At 41.5% G+C, this 25,680-nt stretch overlaps 1 protein-coding gene across 1 annotated transcript; it reads left to right on the top strand.

The window, feature by feature from the left end:
* Positions 1 to 1,639: 1,639 nt before the first annotated feature.
* kcnb1 (potassium voltage-gated channel, Shab-related subfamily, member 1) lies at positions 1,640 to 25,445 on the top strand. Its single transcript, XM_070902261.1, has 2 exons — positions 1,640 to 2,248; positions 23,535 to 25,445. Exons 1-2 carry the CDS (start codon positions 1,640 to 1,642, stop codon positions 25,443 to 25,445), a joined length of 2,520 nt encoding a protein of 839 aa, XP_070758362.1.
* Positions 25,446 to 25,680: the final 235 nt, after the last annotated feature.

Below are 25,680 nucleotides of genomic sequence, written 5' to 3'. Positions count from 1 at the left end.
TAGAGTGGACAGCGCTCTCTCTGTAGCCACACTCATCACTGTCCTTTACTGTCCTGCGCCCCCACCCACAGCACTGCATGGGCGTCACATGAGCAGGTGATCAACCAGATGGTGACAAACTACTACATGCAAACAGACAAACAAATAAATCACATCAGGTGGCAGTCTGAGCTGTGTGCAGCCACGTGAGGCATTCAAGAGGAGTAGTTTTTGTCATTAACACAAAATAGCAGTCATAGAGGAGATAAGTCAGTAAAGTTTTGGTGGGAAGTTGTTGTATTCAACAAGGTGTCTCTCCATCAGTTGATGACAGAACAAGATAATCTAAAGCTATTAGTCATCATGGTTCCCAAATGTTTTCCTAAATAGAAATGTATGATTCTGCTATTAGACATGAGTCAGCTCAAGAACCCACATCCAAGGGTATGTTTATTGTAGATTCATTCATTTTAGATTAAGTCTTTTCTTTGACTTAGCCCTTTAAACCAGTGATTTTTTTTTCAATTCTGGTCTTCAAGACCCTGCAGTTCCATACCGGGTGTCAATCCAGGCAGGTTTTAAAGTAGTTTTCAAAGTTTTGGGAAATTATATTCAGTGACGTTTCTCTCAGTGCCTGGTTTCGTCGATGACAATACAATATTAAGTCAGGTTTCCATTTTTTCCTGTGCTAACTCCTAATAGGTGTGAGTCATCTGCAGAACGCCAATCTGAGGGTTTGTTTGAAGAGTTCATTTGCAAAAACAGTTATTCACCATTCTTAATCAAAACAATTAAGCCAACACCAGTTTGATTGATATTCCCTGGAGAGCACAATAAAGGATAAAGGAATAAGGAGGACGATACAGACGATGCGATAACAGTAAATAATAATAAAATTATAATAATAATACATTTGATCTGTCCTTTATTTCACTCCCCTGGAGCCTTTAAACCAGTTATTTTCTAAAAAGAAGTCTCAAGAACTCACATCATGTTGATTGAGGAAAGATTTTAGAAAAAGATTCAAATAAGAAGATATTGCAGATGTGACAATAACAATAACAAAAATTAAATATCTTGAAATGATGGTATACTTAATCTATCCTGTATTTCACTGGCCATTTCAACAAGTGATTTTGAATTCTAATCAGGGACTTGCATGACAGGCAGGACCAGGATTGAAAAACGCTGCTCAAAGCCAGTGGTTTCCAATCTTTTAGGCTTGTGACCCATCATCACAGATTATGGCCTTTGTTTGGACGTGAGCTGTTAGCAGTTGAACCAAAGAGTGATGTTGCCCTCTTGGATTATTTAATTTGAAGACTTTTTAGAGGCAAAAATTAGAAAAAGTCAGATAAATCAAAGTAGGTTTGTGTAACAAATGTTTTTTGAATTTTCTTTCTTTCTTCTCAAATCATCTTGTGGCCTGTCAAATTGATCTTATCCCCCTTGACTCCTGACCCCCGGTTAGGAACCACAGCTCTAAACTACCCCTGAGATCCAGACCTAAAGTTTTTATCACCACATTAGTCATTTGATTGATGTGTGGGCCTTGACATTTGGGGCTAATCCTAGAATATTAATGATTTTGTTTTGTTTTTTGAATCCTTTAGATACAATAATGAAAGAAAACAGGACCAACTGTAGTCCATAGCCCTGGATGTTTGCCTGCTTCCTCGAATCTAAAGACATCATGGAGAAATCCTTGGCAGAGTTAAATAAAGCTGGCTCCCGCTCAACATCGTCACTGCCACCTGAACCGGTGGACATCCTCCGCAGCAAGTCATGTTTCCGCAGAGTCAGGCTGAATGTTGGGGGTCTCCCACATGAAGTCTTGTGGCGAACATTAGATAGGCTACCACGGACACGTTTGGGAAAGTTAAGAGACTGCAACACCCATGAATCTCTTATGGAGGTGTGCGATGACTACAACCTTGAGGAGAATGAGTACTTTTTTGACCGACATCCTGGGGCGTTCACATCAATTCTGAACTTCTACCGCACAGGTAAGCTGCACATGATGGAAGAAATGTGCGCCCTGTCGTTCAGTCAAGAACTCGACTACTGGGGCATTGACGAGATCTACCTGGAGTCGTGTTGCCAGGCGAGGTACCACCAGAAAAAGGAGCAAATGAATGAGGAGCTCAAACGAGAGGCAGACAATATGAAAGACAGAGAGGGAGAAGAATTTGACAACACTTGCTGTGCCGAAAAACGAAAGAAGCTTTGGGACCTCCTGGAAAAGCCCAGCTCATCTGTGGCAGCAAAGGTAATTGTCATTGGATGTTGGGGTGTAAGAGATGAGTGTGTGATTGGTTAGAGCAATCCTCCACGAGCATGATGAAGATTTGTACCAGCCTTTACTCAGACACATAAAGGCACACACACATAAACATGTAAACACTATGGATAGCGAGGTCAGTCTGTCAGTTGGTTGGTTGGTTCACCATTTTGGTCCAGACTGAAAAATCTGAACAACTGTAAATTGCCAAAGGTTTCTGCCTTTGGTGATCCCCTGACTTTTCCACTAGCACCACCTTAAGGTTGACATTTGTGGTTTTGAGTGAGATGTCTTGACAGCTGGTGGATTTCCATGATATTTGGTACACACATTCATGTCCCCCTCAGGATGAATTGTAATCCCATTGACCCCTCAACATTTCCTCTAGCAACATCAAAATTTCCATTTGTCCAATACTTTGGTTTATGACTAAATGCATGTAAAACTAATGACATTCTCCATCATCCTCGGCTGTACTCCGTGTTTAGCGCTGGTTAGCAAACGTGAGAATGCAAACACGCTAAACTCAGGCGGTAAACATCGTAAACATTATACCTGCTCACATCAGCATGTTAGCACTGTCATTGTGAGTATGTTAGCATGCTGTCATTAGCATTTAGCTCAAAGCACCGCTGTGCCTAAATACAGCCTCACAGAGATGCTAGCATGGCTGTAGACTCTTAGTCTTATTTTATGGTGCGTCATACTTGACATATTGATATGTGATATAGTCCCTCTCTCCTGAAGTAAATAACGTACCTTTGCATGTTTGTGTCATTTTGTAATGAACTAATGTGATGTCGTATTGTTTTAGACCATTGAATCTTTATTAATAGGCCTACCATAAAAATACCTGTGCACAAGACCACAACCTTTTATGTGATTGTGCACTGCTGAGTGTTTGTTGTGAGTAACAGAGGCAACCGAATATAGATAATTGTATTTACAGAGGAAAAGAAAATATTTGCGCCGGTGAAAATGTACCATGGACTTTTCAGACCTACCAACACATTTTAAAAGACATTTACGTTTGCACAAAATGTGTCAATCAGGATGCCTCTGTGTGTTGTGCTTTGGTGTTTACTTATGTGGAAATTATAGAAAAAGCCAGTGGATGTGATTTATCAGTGTGGGATGTGAGCGCTATTATCTGCCATTATCGTTGTTCAAGAACTAGAAAAATCAGATGACTGAGAACAGTGAACACAGCTCTCTGGATGCACCGCTATTAACCATCTTTAAAACATGACACAAGGTTCATTATCTGTATCTCCTGTAATGCTCTTATTACCAAACTTGAAACAAAAGTCCATTATTATATGATTAACTTGCTTTTAACTTTCTCCTTCTTAGCTGCAGAACCATAGATGTACAAAAGCACAAGCATCCAGACATGCACACATGAATGCTTACACTTTGTCTGACCTTATGCACTAATACATAATTTAAATATCACTTAGTTGCTTACAACATGAAAATACATATTTGACTCTAGAGGCAGTTTCTTTAGATTGTCCTTTTGCGTGCTGTTTGTTTGTGACAACCCTACCCAGCATCATCCTGAGCCAATTGAATTTGAGATATTCTGCAGGAGGCTGGGATATTGAATTATATCTTTGTGCACATAAACGACAAGTCAGAAATGATTTAGGATTGTTTGAATCATTTAAATGAATCAATTCTTGGGAGGAGCAACTTTTCGGTCAATAGAAGATGGTTGTGACATGTCATTATCATAGCACATATTTGAATAAACAACCAGAGCAAGAGAGAAATGTTAGAAAGCCAGAAAAGATTAGTTGGTAACAGTTAAGAAAGCAGTCTGACCATACTCAAGCTATTTATTAGTGAATCATTTGTTGCTAGAATTTTAAAACCCATGTGGATGTGTGTTATATTATGCACTATTTGGTATAATGAGCATGTGAACCTGCATTTTGTTGAATGACCCCAGTTATAATTAGAGGTCCTCACCCCCCTGGACATTATTTCCTTATCTGAAGGCCGCCTTTAGGTGTGCTCACCTTTAGTCAGTGCAAATAGACAGAGTTAGTCCTCAGCAGGCCTTTCAGAGAGCCACACCTGCAACTTGGGAGACCACAGCAGTGTTAAACATGAGCAGCCTTTGATCACACTCTTCCAGATTAGATTGGAGAGATCAAAGAGGACGCAGTCTCTTTCCAACTGTTTTAAAGGGAGCAGAATGCCTTGTGCAGGAAACATAGGAAATGAGACAATGAGCAGTTTGTGCTGGCTGATGCTTTGCAGTGAGGATTTGTGAGAACTGTCAGCGCCACCCACAAACAGACTGAGATGAGTGCTGCGGGTCTGTCAGTTAAATGTCTTCTTCATGGGAATCAAAGAGATGTAAAAATCAATGTTAATTGTGTTAGGGCTAAGAAAGTGCTGCAGCCTACAAGAAGGGGATGACCACTCTGAGTCGACCATACGTTGCCGTCTCCATTATCGCACCCTGATATCTGCAATGTATCAAAATATCATTCGAGAATAGTTTTGAAGGGCTTAACCAAGATGGGTGCTCTTCACTTTGAATAATGACACAGCAAAGTGCTTATATATATTGCTTCCTGCAAATCTATAGCTCTCAATAACCGCCAATTGATGAGTGGGTGCAGTGCGTTGTAGCATTAAAAAAAAGTGTTCATCATCATCTCTTCGTTTGGCATCATTATAAGCCTACAGCGGAGGATGGCGTGCCAAAACAAAAGACACAGCAGAGTTTATCAATTCGTAATTATCTTAAAAGGGCAATGTGAAGCCACAAAGCAAACTACTAAAAGCATTGATAGGGGTTGATGTATTGTCTTGGTGGAACAAACTGTGGGCTTGTTGCGCGGTCCAGCTTCGACCGCAGACTGTCCCAGTGTTAGCTCATCAGCTGTAGCTCTCCTATCTTGGGTCAGAGATGGAAATGTGTGTGTAACAGCCCATAAACAGATGGTGAATGGTAGAGATTAGCACAAAACAAATGGTTACCAAGCAACAAACGTATAATTTTATCATCACTGAAGGAGTGGGTACTGAACATTAGAGTAGGTCTATCTGTGTGTGTGTGTGTGTGTGTGTGTGTGTGTGTAGTCGCACTTCTGCGTAGTTCCCGTATTTTAATGTCAAACGATATTTCTGAATTGTTCAGGAAGAAATCCAGTGTTGCTGCCTGTGTTCTTCCTGCCCTGTCGTCCTTCCTGTCTCTCTTTTTCCTCACTGGCTCATATCTCTTGCTTCCTTCCTCCCCTTCTCCAGGCTCCTCCACTACACCTCCGACTAAATGTCAGAGAAATGTCACATTAATTATTCTCCAGGAGACTCCGGGCCCAATTTGAAGCTTCCCTCTCTCTCTGTTTACATTCTTTGTAAGCCACAGCATTGTCTGTCTCTCGCTCAAATCAGAGTCACCATAAAATAAGACTGTGTCTGACCGCTGGCGAAGCAGCGGCGAACAGTCAGATTGGCGCCAAGAAAAGCCTTTTTTTCACCTGCAGTGGCATTTATGTAACGTCATCTTAGATCTGGGTGGCATTAATTATACCGAATAATTCCAAGAACTATTACACGGCACCAGATTAGGATGCTGAGAATACTACTTAACAAGCAAACAATCCTTCTCTATATGGTCACTTACAAATAAAGCATTAATTAAAAAAGTAGTGATGTGAATCTCCTGAGTAATTATTAGAATACTACGGTGTAAGATGTACAATTTTGATTGAAATTGATTTGGAAATTTTACTTAATTTAAGAAGCTTTTCCTCTCCCATTACTGAAGGACTCAGATACACCAAGCCCAACTGTAAATAATTGCATTTGAGATTGTTTTCACAAAGATTTTTATGATTCTGTTTGATGCTTAGCGGAGAAGTGGAATCCACTTTCAACATGGATTTGACTTCAACCAGAAGAAACATGAATGTTGCTGTCATCTTTGTCATCCGTACGTCCAAAAAATGGAGAATTACCTATTCCTGCTCTGTCAGTGAGCATTGTGCATCAGATGGCAGGCAACAAATTCAAATTATGTCCCTCTCATGTCACACTTAAGATGACATATAAATGCGGTTTAGCTATATTCCTTCTCATAAATCAGTCTGCAGCAGAATCCAAGACATGAAGCAACCAGACTGGAATCGATCACTATTTCTGACAGCTGGAAAGTCACAACCAGTCACATGGATGATGATGTATCAGAAGTCATAAAAACGAGACTAGAATGCTGTGTCCCAATTGAGGGGCTTGATCATCCAGAGTCTGCATTTCTAGACTGAATATCTCATGAAAGGCCAATGATTCCTTTCCCATTTTAAAGGATGTTATAGATGTAGCTTTCTTTTGCACGTATCCCAGAAATCAGTTTGCGGAGGCCTGAGCATTCAGGCAGTCCTCACCAACTGTTTTTGTTGTCCAGAATTCTTGACAACCTAATTTGGGGAGGAGGCACAGGTTCAGCCTGGCCTTCATATCCTTGTGAAGATCCAGCCCTAAATTGTTTTAAAAGTTTTGAGTCAGGTTTTACAGCTTGGTATAGCACGGAGACAGATAGTCTTAGTTTTAGATTTTAGTGCTGCTTTTGGCTGATTCACCATTCTGATTTCATGATCACGTGGGGTTCATGAATATCTACAGAACATTTCCTAAAAATCCAGCCAGGAGGCGCTGAGTTATCTTGATCAAGAAGTGTGGTATGGACTGACCGGCCAATCTAATAGACAACATCACCATCTTCAACAATCTATAAAAGTCATACTTTATATTTTGTAAACAGTGCAATTTATATATTTCAATAATGTTGACGAAGGTGCTTTTGACAACATTAAACTTACTTGTTTTGTGTAATCTAGTTTAGGATAACTCAATATAGATATGTTTTCATTGTGGTCCTTAACGTATATCCAGTTAGAACAAATATCCCATATATTAGAAATATATGTTGTTGTATATACTGTATGTTGTGTTGTTGTTATCATCCAACCTTTAAGTTAGTGGAGTCTGTGTTTGGATAGCATTGGGTAGTTTTGTATAGTCTTAAAGCCCTAGAGAGCACACCACAGAGAAAGAAGGCAGTAACACAAGTATCAAGTATCTCATGTAACTCTCTGGCAGAAAGCTGCCGAGTGACCATGTGATACTGAAGTCACAGATTTGTGCTTGAAAGGAGACTAGGGGGAAATAACATATCAGACTTCCCCAGGTTATTTGTCTGTGTTTGGGTTTGTGAGGTGTGGAGATATAAGCCGGGATCATGTGTACTCTGGGATTGAGTGCCTCCACGGTTGCTTTCATGCCGGTTGCTCTCTCGGCCTGTCACAGTGTCTCCTCGTCAACAGCAGTGCCTCTGAGTGGTTATGTCTCTTCTAACATGCCCTGAAGTTGAAGATTCAAATGCAGCTATAAAAACTCTCCTGCAACCTCTGGAGGTTAAAGTTGAAATATACGCAAAATCTCAAAACCTTATTTGGTCCATATTTTGCTTTTAGCTGTAGTGTGCTATATGTATAGATTTATTGACAGGGAAGAGCTAAGGAAATTGATTAACAGCTCTGACCTATGACCAATTTCACACACACACACACACACACCTGTATTTGCATATTACACAGTTCCTAACGTTATGAAACACTATCCCCAGAGTTTATAATGGGATGTGATTGTGATGAAGCTAAATCGCCTTGTTTAAAAATACCTCACTGCCTCTACTTCCTTTCTCTGACGCCCTCTTCCACACAAACACACACACACACCTACACACAGAAAGACACACACATAGCAAGCCTACTCAGACAGACTGAAAACCTCCGGAGATCAAGGCTGACATTCAGAGTAAAACATTCTTTAGATGAATGTAATTAATGGTGTAACTTACATTACTACTATATGTGTCAAAAAACAAAATGTATTAATGAAGAATTTTGACAGTAAAATAACTAAAAGATCCTACAAACCTGCACATTCAAAGGCAAGAGGGCTGAAGGGTAGGACGCTGAGCTGCTGCTTTTAGACTCGTAACGGTGAAGCTTTTTGACAAAGCTTTCAGCCAGTTGATTTTACTAGCTGAAATGACCGAAAGTTGACCTAACTTTTAGCCAGATGGATGGTGGCACCTTGAGGATTTGTGTATCTGCTGAGCAATTATGATCATGGTCTTATAATGCAGAGAAATGGCTCCCTTCCCTACCCTGCGTCCTCGTTGCAGATTCATCTGCAAGTCACTGCCAAAACAGTTTGGAGCACCAAAATTCTGTTTATATGCCAAGATGGAGGCGTCCAGAAGATGCTTTTCCTCAGATATGATGAAGATTGGATCAACTTTGTGGGAGAAATAAGTGCGTTTTTGACAATACTCACCCAAATAACTTTGGTGACATTGACAAGAACGTATTTGTTGGATTGCACGTCTTGATCCAAGAAACTTAAACCTGCAATAATTGTCTTTTGGCTATTTGGGGGCAGTGGAACAAACTGTGAACATAAGATTAAAGTAGTATCACCTTATGAAGTTCATATGACAGTTGCCTCATTTACACATCCAGCGGACACGGAGCAGCACTAGCATTCTGTTGGAGGCATATTTCTGGCCACCTGATTAAGTCCAATATTCACTCTCCTTTTAGCTCTTTTTTGGTCTCCACTAACTCCTGAAGGAAACATGGCTCTTTGGTTGTTAATTACTCCACTGTGTTTACCAACTCGTCGCTAACTTTGCCTGCTGTTTTGTGCTGGACATGTAGCTTACAAAACAGCCTGCCTTGGTCAAAACAACGCCAAAGGCTAAAATGTTCCTCAGAGTAGAACTGAATTCTCTGTCGGCCCATTACTTCATTACGTCATTTGATCCATTTTTTAAATAAAAAGATTAGTTTATGTAGTACAGTTTTATGTTCATACACTTGCATCAACCCATATCTAGTTGAAAGTACCAGCAGTGTGCACTGGTCAGCTGTTTTGCCTTCAACGCCTGTTGGTCTTGGCCTGATAGTTACAGCAAGAACAGCAGATGAAATCATGAATTCACCTTTTCACATACTTTGTGCTCTTCTTAAGGAAAACACTCAGCGGAGTGCAGATGTCCACTAAGGCCTGATAATCCCTGTCACAGTCAACAGTCTGCTGGGTATCAGTATCAGTCTCAGTATCAGTGGTTTTCTTTCTGTTGGCAGTATAATTGTGCAACGTTTTGCTTCAGGTCAGGACACACAAGTTGAATATTTGGCCTGCTGGTGGCAATAGAGAGAAGGTCACGGGGTTCTCCAAAATCAGTGTTTCTTCTTCTGAGGAGGATGAATGTTGATGGCAAATTTCACGCTGGTTCAGTCACACATAAACAAACAAACAGACGGGGGAACGGAGGTGATTACATAACCACATTGACGGTGGTAATTATCATTTGATATGTTGGAGGTATATTATGTGATGAAACATGAGAGTGCAGGCCATATTACCAGAGGATAGAAAGGCCAAGTGGAGACGATCAAGATTATGACCATCAGTCATAAAAGCTTTTCACTGTTTATTTGATATTTGTATAATTAAATGTTGGACAGAGGTTTTGGAAATAGTTTTAACTTTGTGCTGCATATTTCAACGCTCATTCACTGTTAACGTGCAGAGGTCTAATTCTCTAGTGGTTGAGTCGTGTTTGTGAGTATTTTACAAGTCATGTCATGCATTTTGTAGTGGATAGTTCAGGATTTGCGGTGCCATCTTAGCTTTCCAGGGTTGCACAGGGGCATAGCTTTGGTATGTTTCACTGCTGCAGAATAGGTTTAGCAAAGACAGTTTGTTCGTCTTGCTCTATTTACCATTGCAGAATTGATTTCACTGGACATGTTCTCTCTGTTTGGTGACTAAAATTCATAAGTGTGTTATAAATTACGTAACTATGGTCATCTGAGCTGCAATCCTGCAGAGTTTCTGCAGAGTGCTTGTACAGATATGTTGAAGAAAGGTTTAACAAGCAGAAATGTATTTCAAACTTTCCATAGAAATGGCTTTGAGATTGTTTAGTGGATGACAGGAAAGTGGAGGTGGTCAACAATTGTGCATTGCCACTGCAAAGCTCGACAGCTTCTTTGTTCATTCAATTTGGAGTTGAGCTGTTACGTGAGCAGTGAGCGAAAGACACTAAGACTTCACTGTCCCCAAGCAAAGACTGTAAGTGAGGAAAAAAAACACAGAGATAGATCAAGAGATGTGGAGCGATGGAGACTGTAGAAATGAACGAGAACATTACTGTGAAACAGAAAATGAAGAAGTAGGTTTATGACCAAGGGAAAGATAGAATCTAGCAGACGATGATGGCTGAATATTCGCTCTTCTTTAGCCTGAAGCAAGAACACTTCCGATGCTGGGTTGTCAGCGTGTGACGTTGTAATATTGCTAAGATTTCTGTGTCTTATAGGTACAGGGATCATTCTGCATGATAGGATTGTGTCTGTGGGGCCTCACGTGACAGCAGCAATCATTTCTTTAATATTTTCACTATTACCAATTATAAACATTAAGGACATATTCGTTATTAGTTCGATAAGTTCAATTTGGTTCATGCTGTTTGTAATAATAACATGATTATCTCTTGTACAGGTTAGAATCAGTTGAACCTGGATAACCTGGGAAAAGTCTTTGATAATCACTTTCATGGAGAGTATTAGCCGCTTGAGTTTGTGGTTTTCCATCGGACCAGATTAAATTCTGAAGAATGAGGCTCATATGCGGCGCAATCACCCACATTCCCAGAGGCTAAAAGAACAAAGGCATCTGGTTAGTATTTGTTTTCTGCTATGAGAGCAGAAAACAAAAGTTAAAACATCAAAGACACAAATCTTCTAAATTAATGTTCGTCATGAGTCTTGATAGTCAACAAAGTCATTCAGGGCCACAGATGCATCCTGTTCATAGGAGAAAATGCATGTCTAGTTAAAGTAATCATAAAATATTAAGCATTTTGAAAAAGAAAAGACTCTTAAGGCAGTTTGAACATGGACAAGCAGGTTTATGTAATACTTTTTAATGTCTTAGCTCAGTTTTCTGCACAGCAAAATGAGAAAAGGCAACAGTGATCAGCCTGAGTCTCCTCAACATGAAGCCATACACATTATGTGTTTTGTGTCCTTTCGTCTATGGAAAAGCTTTCCTCATTGGAGGATTTCACTCTGCGCTAGTTAGTATATTTTATTGAAGACGTGGTCGTTTTAGTCTTACGGTTAGCGTGACATAGAGGTCTCACTGTCCAGTGAAATGCAATCTCACTCATAGACTTACAAGTATGCTCTGTAAGACAGTAAGCAAGTGATTAAAACTGAAACTCTGTCAGTTTTCCTGAATCAGTGCCAGCCCCCGAGAGTGAGGGTGCTCATCAACAACTGTCACAGCGGCTGAATCACACACAAACGTATGACGCGGTATACTGTAAAACACGTCAGTGTTATTTCAGCAACAATGAAAAATTATGAGCAGCATTGTTCTCTTTTCTGACAATGAACAGGGAACCTGGGAAAAATATCCAAACTGAAAATTGATTTTGTTTTTTTCACAACTCTGGAGAGTTAACATGGCGGCAATAGTTCTCTGTCTCAATGACTGTGGGGTAAATAGTAGATTAGCACAATGCTACAGGGTACAAGCAACAAGCCACTGCTGTTTTGCCAGACAATCCTGTGTTTTTTGCTGGAACCCTCAGTGGAAACAGTGGTCCCATTTCGAAGAACGGAGAGCCTGTAAATAAGATTAAAACAGTGCTGTCATCGGTGCGAACGCAGACTTAAAGTTAGCTTTGTAGAATTTAGATCCAAAACAAAAGACAGAAGTTTCATGCCAAGTTTCCAGAGGTATAAACTAAAATCTAAGACTGAATTTACTTTCATACAATCTATAAATAATATCTGCCATGTCTGTAAATATGAGTCACTATAACGAATACAGAGAAAATCACCTGTTCAGCGAATGATATGTTCGTCCAGGCGTATCACGGTGGCTCAGTCGGTGAAAATGTACTCCGTGATGGATCCATATGGATCCGACATGGGACAATATGCCATTCCCCACTTTCCTCATTGCAAAATAACCACTTCAGGCAGTTAATCTGCGTGGAATGGATTTATTTTATGTGAGTACAGAGTTTGATATGAGTTGATATTCGGTGTCCAGGCTCAGGCCTCGACTCCCACAAACTCAGCACAGCAGATGTTGGGGAGTGTCAATAATAAACTCTCCTCCAGAGTAACTTCGAATCGGGCCCTACAGGTGGAGATGGAGTTTATGAAATGTTATATGAGCAGCAGCTGCAGTGGCAAGTGTTTGCATCAGTGTTACAGCAGAGTTTGCAAATGAGGGGTGCAGCAGGAGCATAGCAGAGCAGAACAAGTGGACAGGCCATTGTCAGGTAAGATATGCAGTAGACCGCCGAGCAGAGGGTGCAATGAATATTCTGGATCTTGCATCAAGAAGAGTTTGAGTGTGTCAGCAGTACTCAGGTTGTCTGCCTGAAGTAGCTCACAGGCTTTGCTCCATTAAAGCTGAGGTGTATGTCATTACATTTTATATCTGCGCTATGCAGTTAATTCACTTTCCTTACCTTTTCTTACACACATAACACATCAGAGTGGCCCAGAGGCATCTACTGGACCTACAAAGAGACCATGTAACCATTACTGTGATATGCAACTCCCACGTACAACATATCCAATTCCTCAACATCTGCATGTGTGCACAGAACGACAGGCTCCATCAATCAGTACTCTCAGGTCCAGATGCTGCTCCACTTCTTGTAGCTTTACTCATTGGAGGATTTCACTCTGCACTACTGCGCAGGTTGTGTGTTGAGGTGAATGGATGACTTTGAGGAACGTGTGAAGGCCAGAGGCAGAAATAGAATCCACTATGGTGAAGGAGAAACCTTCATCAAGCCAACGGCCGATTGTGAGAGCAGGGAGAGTGCACTTGACTGCTGGTGCGAGAAGTCTTTCACCTTGATGAGCACTTTCACCTGGCCTGGGGACTACTTTCAGGTTTCAACACGCGAGCCCAAATACAGGACACTCTCATACACACACCACTCGGATACATGTCATCACACTTTGAGTATTTTTTCATACTACATTCTTTTATTTCTTTACTGTCATCAGGTATTACTAATGCTTCCTCTCAATTCAAATTGTTGAATGATGATTGTTGAATCACAGCTTAGAAACCATACTAGACACGGTACATCAGTCAAGCTTTCTCCACATGCTGAAGCAGTGTAAACGTGACAGCTTTTAAAGAGTTTGGAGGGTGGTGTCTTTTTTTTTTGTTGCCTTTTCATACCCTCAAAAAGGTGAGGAATTGTGTTTTTGTCTGCTGTAACGTAAGCATATCCAGCTTAGAAGCTTGCGTTACTTCCAAGGCCAAGGAGCATTTCAAACTATTTTGTGGGCTTAAAGGTTACGTTTTAAAAAAAGTCCTATTCACAAAAGCAGATCCATTGTGTAGAATGTCTCCACTGTGTGCAAGCTGGTCCTGCATGCTGCCATATATATACATATATATATATATATATATATATATATATATATATATATATATATATATATATATATATATATATATATATATATATATATACATATATGTCAGAGTTTAGGGTAACATTAGCGGCTTTGTCAAGCTCTTACCAGATTTAGGGGCGTTTTTACTCTAGCAACCACAACCAAACTTATTAGAACTTATTATATCACTCAATTAGTCTCCATCCTAAAAAATTCATCTCTTGTAATGTTAAAAGTGAAACATACAGTTTGAAAATGCAAAACAATAATTTAATCTCTGTCATGTTTGTCCAAATATGTAAACTGGGCAGCTAAACAGGGTTATGCTAGAACGAAATAACAATTTGATCGTACATTTTTCTTTATCATACTTACAATACTACAGGAACGTCGTTTTTATTTTCTGTTATTTTCATGTCTTGGTGAGGGGGCTGTCGTTTTTGCAGCTTCAGCCTTCAGTCTTTTAGCACGATGCTGTATGTAGCCATCAAGCGTATATTTCATTTATTTATTTTACAAGAGTGTACATGTAAAACGAGTCAGCTGGAAACCTTAAAAAGTCAGCAAGAGACGGCGTTTACAACCAACTCACAGAGCTCACGTTAGCTTAATAAGATAGTTGCCTGCTGAGCAAATCTGCCAGCAGCAGTTGTCAATTCATCCTGTAATATCGACGGTTCCTGGCTAGAAAGGAGAAGACTGCTTTTGTTAACCTCTGTCTGAAATCATTGACGTGGACAATTGTTTCAAAAACTACTATGAATTTCGAGTGGTAAATCTGTCGCCGTTCTCATTGTAAACTGCATTATGAGCCATGTGAGCACGGAATGGAACGTTTGACAGGCATGGCAACAGTAACTGGGGGTAGCGGGGCTTGGTGATTGGTTCATTATCTTCTTACACATTTACTTACATTAGTACAGCACACAGCCTCCTGTACATGCTGCAGTAATTGAATTACACAGCGTACATGTATATTGTGCTCATCCTTTGTTCTCACATGTTCTTTTTGACCTGACAGGTATTTAAAGCACCGTCAGGATTCAATTATCTCAGGACCAACACAACAGAGGCTGTTTTACGCACAAAAACCATATGCTTATAGCTGTCCAATTACCAAAACTTCAAGGATTTGTGTGTTAATCTGAGTGTAACTCTAAAAGGGATTAACAGCACTGACACTGAACGGCCACTGATCTGAGCTCTCACAAAGTGTGAAATATGGACTCAGTGTAATGTTACGCTATTAGCAAGTAGAATATCTGCAGTAAGCATGTGTTTGAGTTCAGGATTAAGAGTGATCTTGCTTTGTATTGCTCTTGCTCTGTGAGTAGAATATGTGACATTCCCGCCGTTCAGTCTAGGCTATTGCTCTGTTTTTGAATGTTTTTTGTGCTCTCTCCATTTCTCTCTTTTATTTCCCTTTCACCGCCATCACTAAAATGTTTAAAAGTTCACTGTCACTATCGCCATGGCAACTGTCATTTCTGTGATGCTGAGACTTGCAGCTGCCTTCTATTCAAGCATCATTGTTGATTGACTGTGTGCATGTGTGTGTGTAGAGGGGTTGTGTGTGTCTTTCTGTGTCTGCATCTCGTTTCAAATCTTCTCTCGTGTTTACATTTTCCTTCTGTGCTGCTATTTGCAGAGAACACTGTGCTGTTCTCTGATTTCTGCAAAGAATAATCTAACATGGACTACAAGACTGCGTGAACTGCATCATACATTCATTATTGGACAATATAGAAGCAATATCTCGGAACAATGTGATCTCTTCGTTTATCTAGTACCTTCTGTATACTGTGCAATACATAAGTCAACGTGTAGTCTGACGTACAGGAAGTAGGTTTTTGGTATAAGTCTGCCATTGGCCAAATATTTCAGTCAGAATTATTTTTCTCTTCCGCTGTTACCGCTTTGCAAGGGCACCATCACTGTATCCTGGGTTTAGCGCCGCCCAGGACGTTTGTGATTGGTTTCAAGAATGTTAATGGATTCAGCCAGACCTTTATCCAGCGCTGGCACAGTGCTAAAATGAAGTGTGCAGATAGGTCTGGCTATGCAAGACTAGTCAACGTGTGACTGTTCACCATTGCTAAGGATGTTAAGTTATTTTGTGCAGTGGGGAGACTACAATGGGGATAAAATTAGATTTGTTTTAGACATTTAATGGATAGCCGGAACAGGTTAAGCTTTTCCACACATTCCCATACCTCTATAACTGCTATATGATATTTCCTCAATCAAACTAAGCTGTCTTTCATCTCCCTCCAATCCTTATAAATGCTGCGTACTCTGAGTTGAGACTCCTTATGAAAACAGCCTCCTTTGGTGTACCAGACCAGACCCTATACTGTTTCTATTTATACAGCCACCATGGACCAGCCAGAGTTTAAATATAGATGCTGAGTCTGGATTCTCTTCTTCATCTGAAATGCATGAATAATTGAGAGGGAGAGGAGATGAGGTGGGATTCATTCAGGAGATGGATGGTCCAGGCATAGTTTTCCTACCTACATTAGTAGTTTACTGCATGGGGTTGCAGTGCACTTTGTTCATGCAAGCACAGCGTGAGTTAGGGAAACATTTTGACGAAGGCTCCCAAAAATGGCTTGTTTCAGACTTTTCTATGACCTCAAAGTATAAAGTGTTTTAAGGGGTTAAAAAAGAAAATGAGAAATTAAATCAGAGCTAATAACATATACAGCAGATGTTATTGAATGTTGAGGATCATTTGAATACTCCTACCTATATGTCCAATCCAACAGAGTCAATATACTGACGCCAAAGGGCCTGTAATGTAATTCAATTACATTCAATACAATTCAGTGGTCTGAAAGACACATAAATCTATCTCACTAATGTGACTGTTTTTCAATACATGTGAAGATTATTTAAGCAAATGACTCTTAACCATCATGTAATATTTATAGAGTCTTCTGCAGGAGTAGCTGCCCATCAATAAGACGCATGCAAGGAGGTTCGAAGTGCAGTAGCCTTAACGTTAAAGAAGCAAGGTCATGATCACAGGTCACTAGTTTGAAGCTACAGGCCTGTGCATTTGTTTTGAAAGCTGAACTGGTTGTAGCTCCCTTGAGGAGCCACACGATACAACTTATTCATTTTGGCAAGATGTGGGAGGTTAAAATAAATGAGGCTCTGCTGTTCAAAGTTACAAGCAGAAGTGATGTAGGGTGGGGAGACTACAGCTGAGCCACTGCGAATGTGTGTGTGTGTGTGTGTATGTGTATGTGTGTGTTTCAAGCTATCATGCTGGGGCAAATGTGGAAGACACAGTCTCCTCCCGTCTCCATGGAAACCCCATCTCATTCACAGGCAGAGAGGCAGAGCCATTCTACATTCAGAATCAGGGGTGTGAATTATTCCACATTAGTTAACGCTCATATTATTACTCTCATACTATCGACCACATCGTCATGAAAATGAAGATCAGTACTGTGGTTGTGTGATGTCTGTTAATCCAATCAAAAAATAGCAAAAGTGTGGCATACGATTCAAACATCTACGCCTGAGGATGGTGTCTGGCAGCCCTAAAAAACTGAAGGGAGCTTAGTAATTGAGCTCTCTTTCACACAATGTTAAAAATTGAGCCACAGCGCCACAGACCAACATTAACCAACTGAACTGATGACGTATGTAAAGAAGGCAGCACAGCAAATGCAAACAGAAAGCTGACACAAAGAGAAAAACCTAGAGATAGAACAGAGACTGGATCAGTACAGATGGTTCAAAGCTGGTGAGCTTTGAATAAGGTACAAATCAGGGATAGAACGAAGGAGAGAGGGAGGGAGGGAGAGACAGAGAGAAGGAGACTCTGTCAGACTTGCTTTTCACAAGCAGGTCCACGTAGCCACCTCCTGTCGAGCTTCAAGGGGGTTGTCATGGTGACAGTGGCTGGCAATCGAGGCTGGGAGAGTGTTGCATGGTATCCCTGTGGCCTCGGATGTGGCTCTGGGGATGATCGAAAAGCAAGTCAGCTAGTTAGGGGATCTTAGTGATCAAGCAAGACCTGGATTTACTCACCTGAAAATGAATACACCTTTTCAAAACCTCCAGTCCATGCCTATTTAAGTGTTCAGTGGAAGTTGTGGAGTATTACCTGTCATTATTAGGTAGGTTTAATATGTATCCCTGGGTGAGAGCTGGCAGAGTTAACAGACAATGGTGTTGGGACTCACAGGAAGAGGAGCTTCCACTGCTAAAGCACAGTGGTGTGTCTGTTGCTCCTGTTGCTGCTAATGAGAAAGGTGCCAGCTGGAGCACTGGGAGTCTGGGAGTTCCTGGACTGACTGTCACTTGGGATGCCACCAATCTTAATACAATGTGAGAACACTAACCTGATCTGCACCTAACCAGAGGTGGCTGAACCAAATAAACAACTAAATCAACCTCAAACCAAAGTGACTACGCCACCACCAAAACTGCAAAAACCTTTAAAGCTGTGTAACTTCTGAAAGAAGCAACAACAAGCAGCTGTTTTCATTAACAAGTCTCTTGTAGTCCCACTGTGTAGCCGCATTTCCACCTAAAGTACCCAGAACTTTTAGTCCCAGGAACTACTTTTCAAGGAACTAAAAGGTTCCTTCCACCCGTAGTTGTCTGCGTTTCTGTCGCGGTCTAAAGACCGGCGAAGATTAGGCAAATTAGTCCGCTGACGCGTGAAAAACGATGGCGGTTTTTACACGTAATTTTTGATGATGCCATATAAACACAGGGCAGATTTTTAAAAATGATGGCTGAAATAAAATGCTGCAAGTACTCGACCAATCAGAGATGTTCAGCGCTGCCAGCCCCACCCCCAAAGTTTCCCCCAGTTAATCATCCAAAGGTTCCTAGTCGCTGCGGAAAGCTCCTGCTGTGGAAACGCGGCAAACCGCAGACAGACAAAGTTAGCGACTACTTGGTGAACATAGTTGTGCAATAAGCAGCTAAAGAGCCAAAATATATCCCCCAATCAAAAAGAAGGGTGAATTTTGGACTTATATTTGTGTTGTGATCCAAACACAACTCCTAATAAAGGAGCGCATCTATGTTCCCAGGGTTATATGCTCCCAGGGTCCTATGTTCCAGCTCAATAGCCTTTATTAATATGACACATGAATGAGAAATGTTCAATGTATGTTTCTCCTTCAACATGTTGAAATCATCCACCTACATACATCAGTATTGTGTTTACAGGTCTTTTCACTGTGCCCAAGGGAAAACTGTATTAATACTGTTTTAAAATAGCCCAGTAGGATTCAGTGGTTTTATAAATTCTACTTTTTTTTATTCTTCATTAGCTGATGCCCTAGCGACCACTAACATCCTTCAGTTCTGTGCTAACATTCACATCAGTGATTTAATGGTCAACATCTGATTCATAATAGTGCTCATTTTATACATAAAAAGTGCAAAGTTCAAGGTTCCGTCCTTGTTGGACGAGTGCTGGGTAGAAAGATGAATGGACCCGGCCCTGACAAAACCAATGTAGCACAAAGAAAATTAATCACAGCTGCTGGGACACAGCCAATATAAAACCAGGCCATCGTATCTGAACAAGAGCTGGTGGCAGAGCAAATAGCTCCTCTGAGGAGCAGAAATAGTTTTGGTGTATGTGTAGTATATGAGCCAATGACTGTCATGTCTGAAGGCTTTTTCTTTCTTCCATATATGAAATAATTTCTCTCCCATAAGTAACTCAGAGGAGAATGTCACAGGGCTGTATATGGGTTTTGGGTGGTTTTCAAACAGCCTAATGAGGGCTGGTGTCACCTTGTCCTGTAGCAGATGGGGGTCTGTGTGGGCTATTGTGTCTGCTGAGCCACACGACAATGTGCCATGAGAGACACAAACCAGTGTGATCTGGCTTTGTTTAGAGTCACAGTGGGATTTCCTGTCAATCTGCTCTCTCTCTCTCTCTTTCTCTCTCTTTCTCTCTCTCTCTTGCTCACATGTTGTCTTTTCCTCTCCTCTAGATATAAATATCTCCCTCCCTTCATCTTTTCTTCCTTTTAGTAGGCCACCAAGGAGCATTCACTGGGAGTCGCTCTCATTTTTTTTGTGTCTATTAAATCTAGTTGCAATAATAGAGTACTCATCATACCAACATAAAGGACATAATGTAGGATGTGGCCACTATTAACATCTTTTTTTGTTATTTGTACCTCTGGGTCCACTGAGAGTCTATAAATAGTCCGTAAATGTGTTGATGCCATTGCAATCGTGTCTGGAGCTCCATTCAACCTTTTCCTAGACATGTGTTTGTTTGCAGTCTTCTTTATGTGCACTGAAAGGTTTATCTCAGATTTACAGTGCAACAGTTTGATGAAATTAGCGCCTGACACTAAACAACCCAGGATAGGAAGAGGCAGTGTGAAAGAGTGCACGGTGTGTGGAGGCAGGGTCAACAGGGACTTAGGCCAGTGGGAAATGTGCAGGGTTTCCTAGTGGAACTTGACCTCGTAACCATAATGTTGCGCAGCAGCACCAGAGTGCCTTCATTAGCAACCTTTTTATAGCGTCTCAATCCTATTACCTCTGCCCTTTTTTTGTCCTGCTCTTCTGTAGCTACTATCTCCCATGGCTTCGGGTTTTCGGAAGTGATAGCAGCATGTCTCCACCTTTTTTTCTGACTCATTACAATTCTGTTGTGTCTGGTACTCAATGAGTGAACTATAAGAGGTTGTTTTTACAAAGATAGGTAAAACCTCACACAAGAAATACACCCTGTTATTTACTTTGTGCAAATAATTTTCTCTTTAACAACATCATCATTTTCCATTCCTGACAGCGCTGCAGCCTCTCTGTCCCCTCACTTCTCTGCAGCACTCGTCAGCTCCACCTTCACTCTTCGGTCCCAGCACCTCTCTGCTCTTCAAGTGTTTGATTCAAATAGATTTTCTCTGGGGTAGGAGGAGAAGAGCACAGAGGGAAGAAAATAAACAGATAGGGTCATTATTCAAGTCTGCCGTGACGCTATGGCAACAGTGTCCCCCTGCTCTGATTGGTCGTAAATAAGGTTTCTCTTTAGCCATCACTTTTACTCTTGGGAGTGGACTCCGAATTATTAGGCCGTCGTCAAGGCCCGCGCTGTCAATCACCTCCTAACAACCGTTGCTATTGCCCTATTTCTGCTGCTGTGCTTTAATTTCCTCAGGACGATATATAGGGAAACCCTGCCTCATGTGCCCTACACTGGCCTTTAGTCTGTTTGTTTACACAAGTGACTGTGTTTGAGCAGCAGATCCAGTTCGTGGATTAGGTTTTGATCAAGCTTCACAAGAGTAGAGAGGCGGAAATGATTATTTTGCCCAATTAAATCACAGTGAAAAATTAATTTCACGCTCAACTATATTAAATGTTACATGGGTGTCTTATAATATAATATGTCTTATGCCTACACTGCATTGTGGTCTAAGCTGCACTCATTTTTAGAGAAAGAAATTTAACTATTCTCTGATTTATTTCATCATATGACTTCCTGACCTCATCTGTGTGGGCTATTGCCAAAACAGGCTCTGCGTTCCAGCTACAACCTCCTACTCATCCTCTGAGTTGTGCTGTTTGGTCCTGATTTTTTGGAGTCATTCAGGGTTAATATAACAAGTGCAGACTATAGTTCATGAAGTAATCCTTGCCCTTGGTCAACTAAAGGAACAGATGCTTCCCTGTCACATTACCCTATACCTGAGTTCACTGCTCTATAGTGAGTTTGGAAGCCTCCCACAAAGGTGCATTCAACATGGATTATGGCGGCACAGTTACGTAAAATCTGAAGTTGTCTAGTCAGTAATCAAAATATGTAATGCTTTATTGTGTAACACCTGTGACAGAAGCATTAAAATGATTGTAAGCCAGAATATCAGAACATATGTCAGTTTATGATAAATATACACAATACACACTGCTGGGTTGTGCTGCCTCTGTGAATCATCATCACTCAGGTCAGGCAGGAGCCCTGCTCTTATACATCAGCACTAAGATCAAGAGAGCGCTGTTGAATTTGGGCCCTTTATCCCCATGTTTGAGGAAAACTGATTTTGTTTTTTCTAGTAAGAGGTCTTACTAGGTCTGTGGATTATGCAGAGTGACTGTAACTTTTCAGGAAAGATTTTTTCACATACTTTTTCAGTGTTTTCAGAAGCAAAATTAACTTTCTTGGGGTGTCCGTATAAAATCATTCTGGTTGCTGTTACAAGTATCTTTCATCTGAGCTATACATAGGGTTGATGGGATGTTACCGACCAGATAGCAGTGCAACATTTCATCTGGTATTTTTCACTGTGGTATATAGGAGTAGTCACTTATTCAGATCAAACAAGCTCAAGCTACAAGAAAAATATACTTCAAAGCAAGCAGTGATTTTTTTGTTTACACTATGAATGCTGGTTGAGAGAGGAGCTGTCATACGGTGCTAAAAGAGGTGTGTAGTCTACCACCACGTACTTGCTTGTTAGCATGATTAGTGAAGTGTCAGGAGGTAGTGTGTGTGTGTGTGTGTGTGTGTGTGTGTGTGTCAGGGTGCTGTTTTCTGACAGACTTCCAAGTTCTCTGTACTGTTTAATGTGAATCAGGAATCATCTAGTGCAGTGGATTCTGGGGACATTGTGCTCCTATGTGACGATTGCATGTTCAATTTTGTGTCATGGTGGTGTCACAGCTGAGGATGCATGTGTCAGGCAGTGATATGCCTCTCCCCTCTAAATATAAAGAGACCATTAGAGGCCGAAACCTGTGTAAAAGAGCAGAGGATAATGTTTTGTAACCCTAGTTCTATGATCAGAGACAGAGCCCTGAAACCTTTTCACCTTGCTAATTCATCCAGCATTCACCATGTCACTGACTTGGTGGATACTTAGTAGGGTCAGCACTGTGTGAAAATAGCAGACATGTCTAATTATCTGAGCAACTTCATGCAAATTTCAGTACAGAGGAAAGTGGTCAAGAGCCCATTCAAGGGCTCTACCTGTGGTCATAGAACTGTGGTTACAGTTCATAACCCTGATTTTTCCTCTAATGCCACCATGAGGTTCACATTTGTGGTTTTGAGAAAAATGTCTAAACAACCATTTAGATTGCCATGAAATGTGGTACAGACATTCGTGTCCCCCTCAGGATAAATTGATGTACTTTGTGTTTATTGCTTATGAGCGAATGTTAGCATGCTAACACGCTAAACTATGATTGTCTTTGTGAGCATCTAAGCATGCTGATGTTAGCTGTGCCGAAATACAGCCTCACAGAACCACTAGCATGGCTGTAGACTATTCCAATTTGGTAAATTTCCTTAAATTGTATTTTTAAAAACCTTCATCCACCTAAAAAGAAATGTTTTTCTTTATCTATTCAATGTCCAACATTTGGAGACATATGCTGTATTCTGTGATGCTCTTGCTTTTGTTTATTGGTTGCTAAACATTATTTTCCACTCAAGCAAACTCACTCATGTGGATAAGCCTGATAAGTGAGTCATGAATAAATAAGTGGTCCAAGTCAATCCAACCCATTACCTCTCAGCCAATCACACACTTAGTCAGATATTTATTAAAGGCTTGGTTAGACTCTAAGGTTATTGAAATTCACTTACTGTCAGCACTTTCATACTGTAATCAAAACCCTTTTCAAATACTGATTTATTTCATTTTGTGTAGGTTGTAATTGTCTATGAGAAAGGAATTTTTGCTTAATCTGATATGTGATTTTAACTGTTATATGGCATTCCCTTTGTCTTTCAGATCTTGGCCATCATCTCCATCCTCTTCATTGTGCTATCCACCATTGCCTTGTCTCTGAACACCCTTCCAGAGCTGCAGGATACAGATGAGTTTGGCCAGTCCTCAGACAACCCACAACTGGCCCACGTGGAAGCTGTATGTATTGCCTGGTTTACCATGGAGTACCTCCTTCGCTTCCTCTCCTCTCCCAACAAGTGGAAGTTCTTTAAGGGTCCTCTGAATGTCATTGACCTGTTGGCCATCTTGCCCTATTACGTCACCATCTTCCTGACAGAATCCAACAAGAGTGTGCTGCAATTTCAGAACGTCCGCCGCGTGGTTCAGATTTTTCGGATCATGCGTATCCTACGTATTTTGAAGCTGGCTCGTCACTCCACAGGTCTTCAGTCTCTAGGCTTCACTCTTAGGAGGAGTTACAATGAGCTGGGCCTGCTCATTCTTTTCCTGGCCATGGGTATCATGATCTTCTCCAGTCTGGTGTTCTTTGCTGAGAAGGATGAGGAGGATACAAAGTTTAAAAGCATTCCAGCTTCTTTCTGGTGGGCTACTATTACTATGACCACAGTAGGCTATGGAGATATCTACCCAAAAACTCTACTGGGAAAGATAGTGGGGGGTTTATGCTGCATAGCTGGAGTACTGGTGATTGCCCTCCCTATTCCCATTATTGTAAATAACTTCTCGGAATTCTACAAGGAGCAGAAAAGGCAGGAAAAAGCACTTAAACGAAGGGAGGCCCTAGACAGGGCAAAGAGAAATGGTAGCATTGTCTCAATGAACTTAAAAGAGGCGTTCGCTCGTAGTGCAGAACTGATGGATGTGGTGGTTGAGAAGAGTGAGAGGCCTCATGACAACCACCTCTCTCCAAGCCGTTGGAAATGGACCCCCAAGCGGGCTGCATCAGAGACAAGCTCAAACCGTTCCTTCAATGCCCAGGAGTTAGGCTCTCCCAACAAGGCCCGAGCCACCAGTCCCCAGAGGCTAAATGTTCAGAAGCTAGAGGAGATGTACAACCAGATGGCCAAGACACAATCCCAGCCAAACCTCAATGCTAAAGACAGGGGCTCCAGAGTTGGCAAACAGAGGGATGAGATAGAGCTGGGGGCCATCCAAGATCACGGGCCACCAGTGCTAGGAACCAGAGAAGGAGTAGGGGACATGAAGAGCTTATCCAGCATTGACAGCTACATCAGTTGTGCTACAGACTTCCAGGAGAATCTACGCTTCCCCCATAGTCCAGCAATGGATCTTGGTCTTCAGGAAAGCAACCGGTTCTCCCACAGTCCAGCTATACCTTTGTCCCAGCATGGCAGTGCAAAAACAGGCCAACTTGAGCCCATTCTGCCTCCCGTGTCTGTCACAAAGTCCTCATGCTCACAGAATGCACGGAAATTCTTCTTTTCTGGCAACTCCTCAAAAACCCTTATCCCCAAAGGAGGCTACCGCAGCGAGGGGGAGTCAGGTCCGTCCCCGCTCTCAGACAGCTCAGTGCTGTCAGACCACTCTCTGTTAAGCCCTGAAGTTTCTGTCTACACCACTGCCAGCAGTAGAACCCCACCGAAGTCCCCAGATAGCACTGCCCTGGCCCTAACTGTCTTCACCTTCCACGACTCCTCCATCAGCAAATATATCGACGCTGATACAGATGATGATGAGCACCTCCGCGACATCTCTGACGCCAGTCCCTCTGAGCGTCTTTTGGCTGGTTCAAGCCCAAAATGCAACGTCAACATCAATTACCAGAAAGGCACCAACCATTTAGAAGCAGCCCAAAAAATGCTGGGCCAGAACTGTCTGTTCCCCATTGAGGGAATCCGTGGAGTAGCTCATGAGAATCACGTAGGACCTGAGATGGCACGTAGACCAAAGGTTGAGAGGGGGCGTCAAAATACTTTGGATAAAAGCCTCTGAGGTACAAGTGCAGCAGAGATAAGCAGGAAGCTGGGGCCAGAGTGTTTGTGATGGAGACACTGGACGGACTAAAAACACTCTATAAGGCAGAGACAAAGAAAGAGGGAGAGACAACGGGTCTCACCGAAACATTTCACAAATTACCTGAGCGTGCCAATGGGCACTAAGCTCAGGGTGAACCTGTGTGGTGAATACTCTGGGAGAAAAACACTTCTAAATTGGAGAATGTCACTGC

The sequence above is a fragment of the Enoplosus armatus genome, chromosome 3 (genome assembly GCF_043641665.1).
Source record: "Enoplosus armatus isolate fEnoArm2 chromosome 3, fEnoArm2.hap1, whole genome shotgun sequence".
In the NCBI taxonomy this organism is placed as follows: Eukaryota; Metazoa; Chordata; class Actinopteri; order Centrarchiformes; family Enoplosidae; genus Enoplosus; species Enoplosus armatus.
This window is presented reverse-complemented; position numbering and strand designations above follow the sequence as displayed.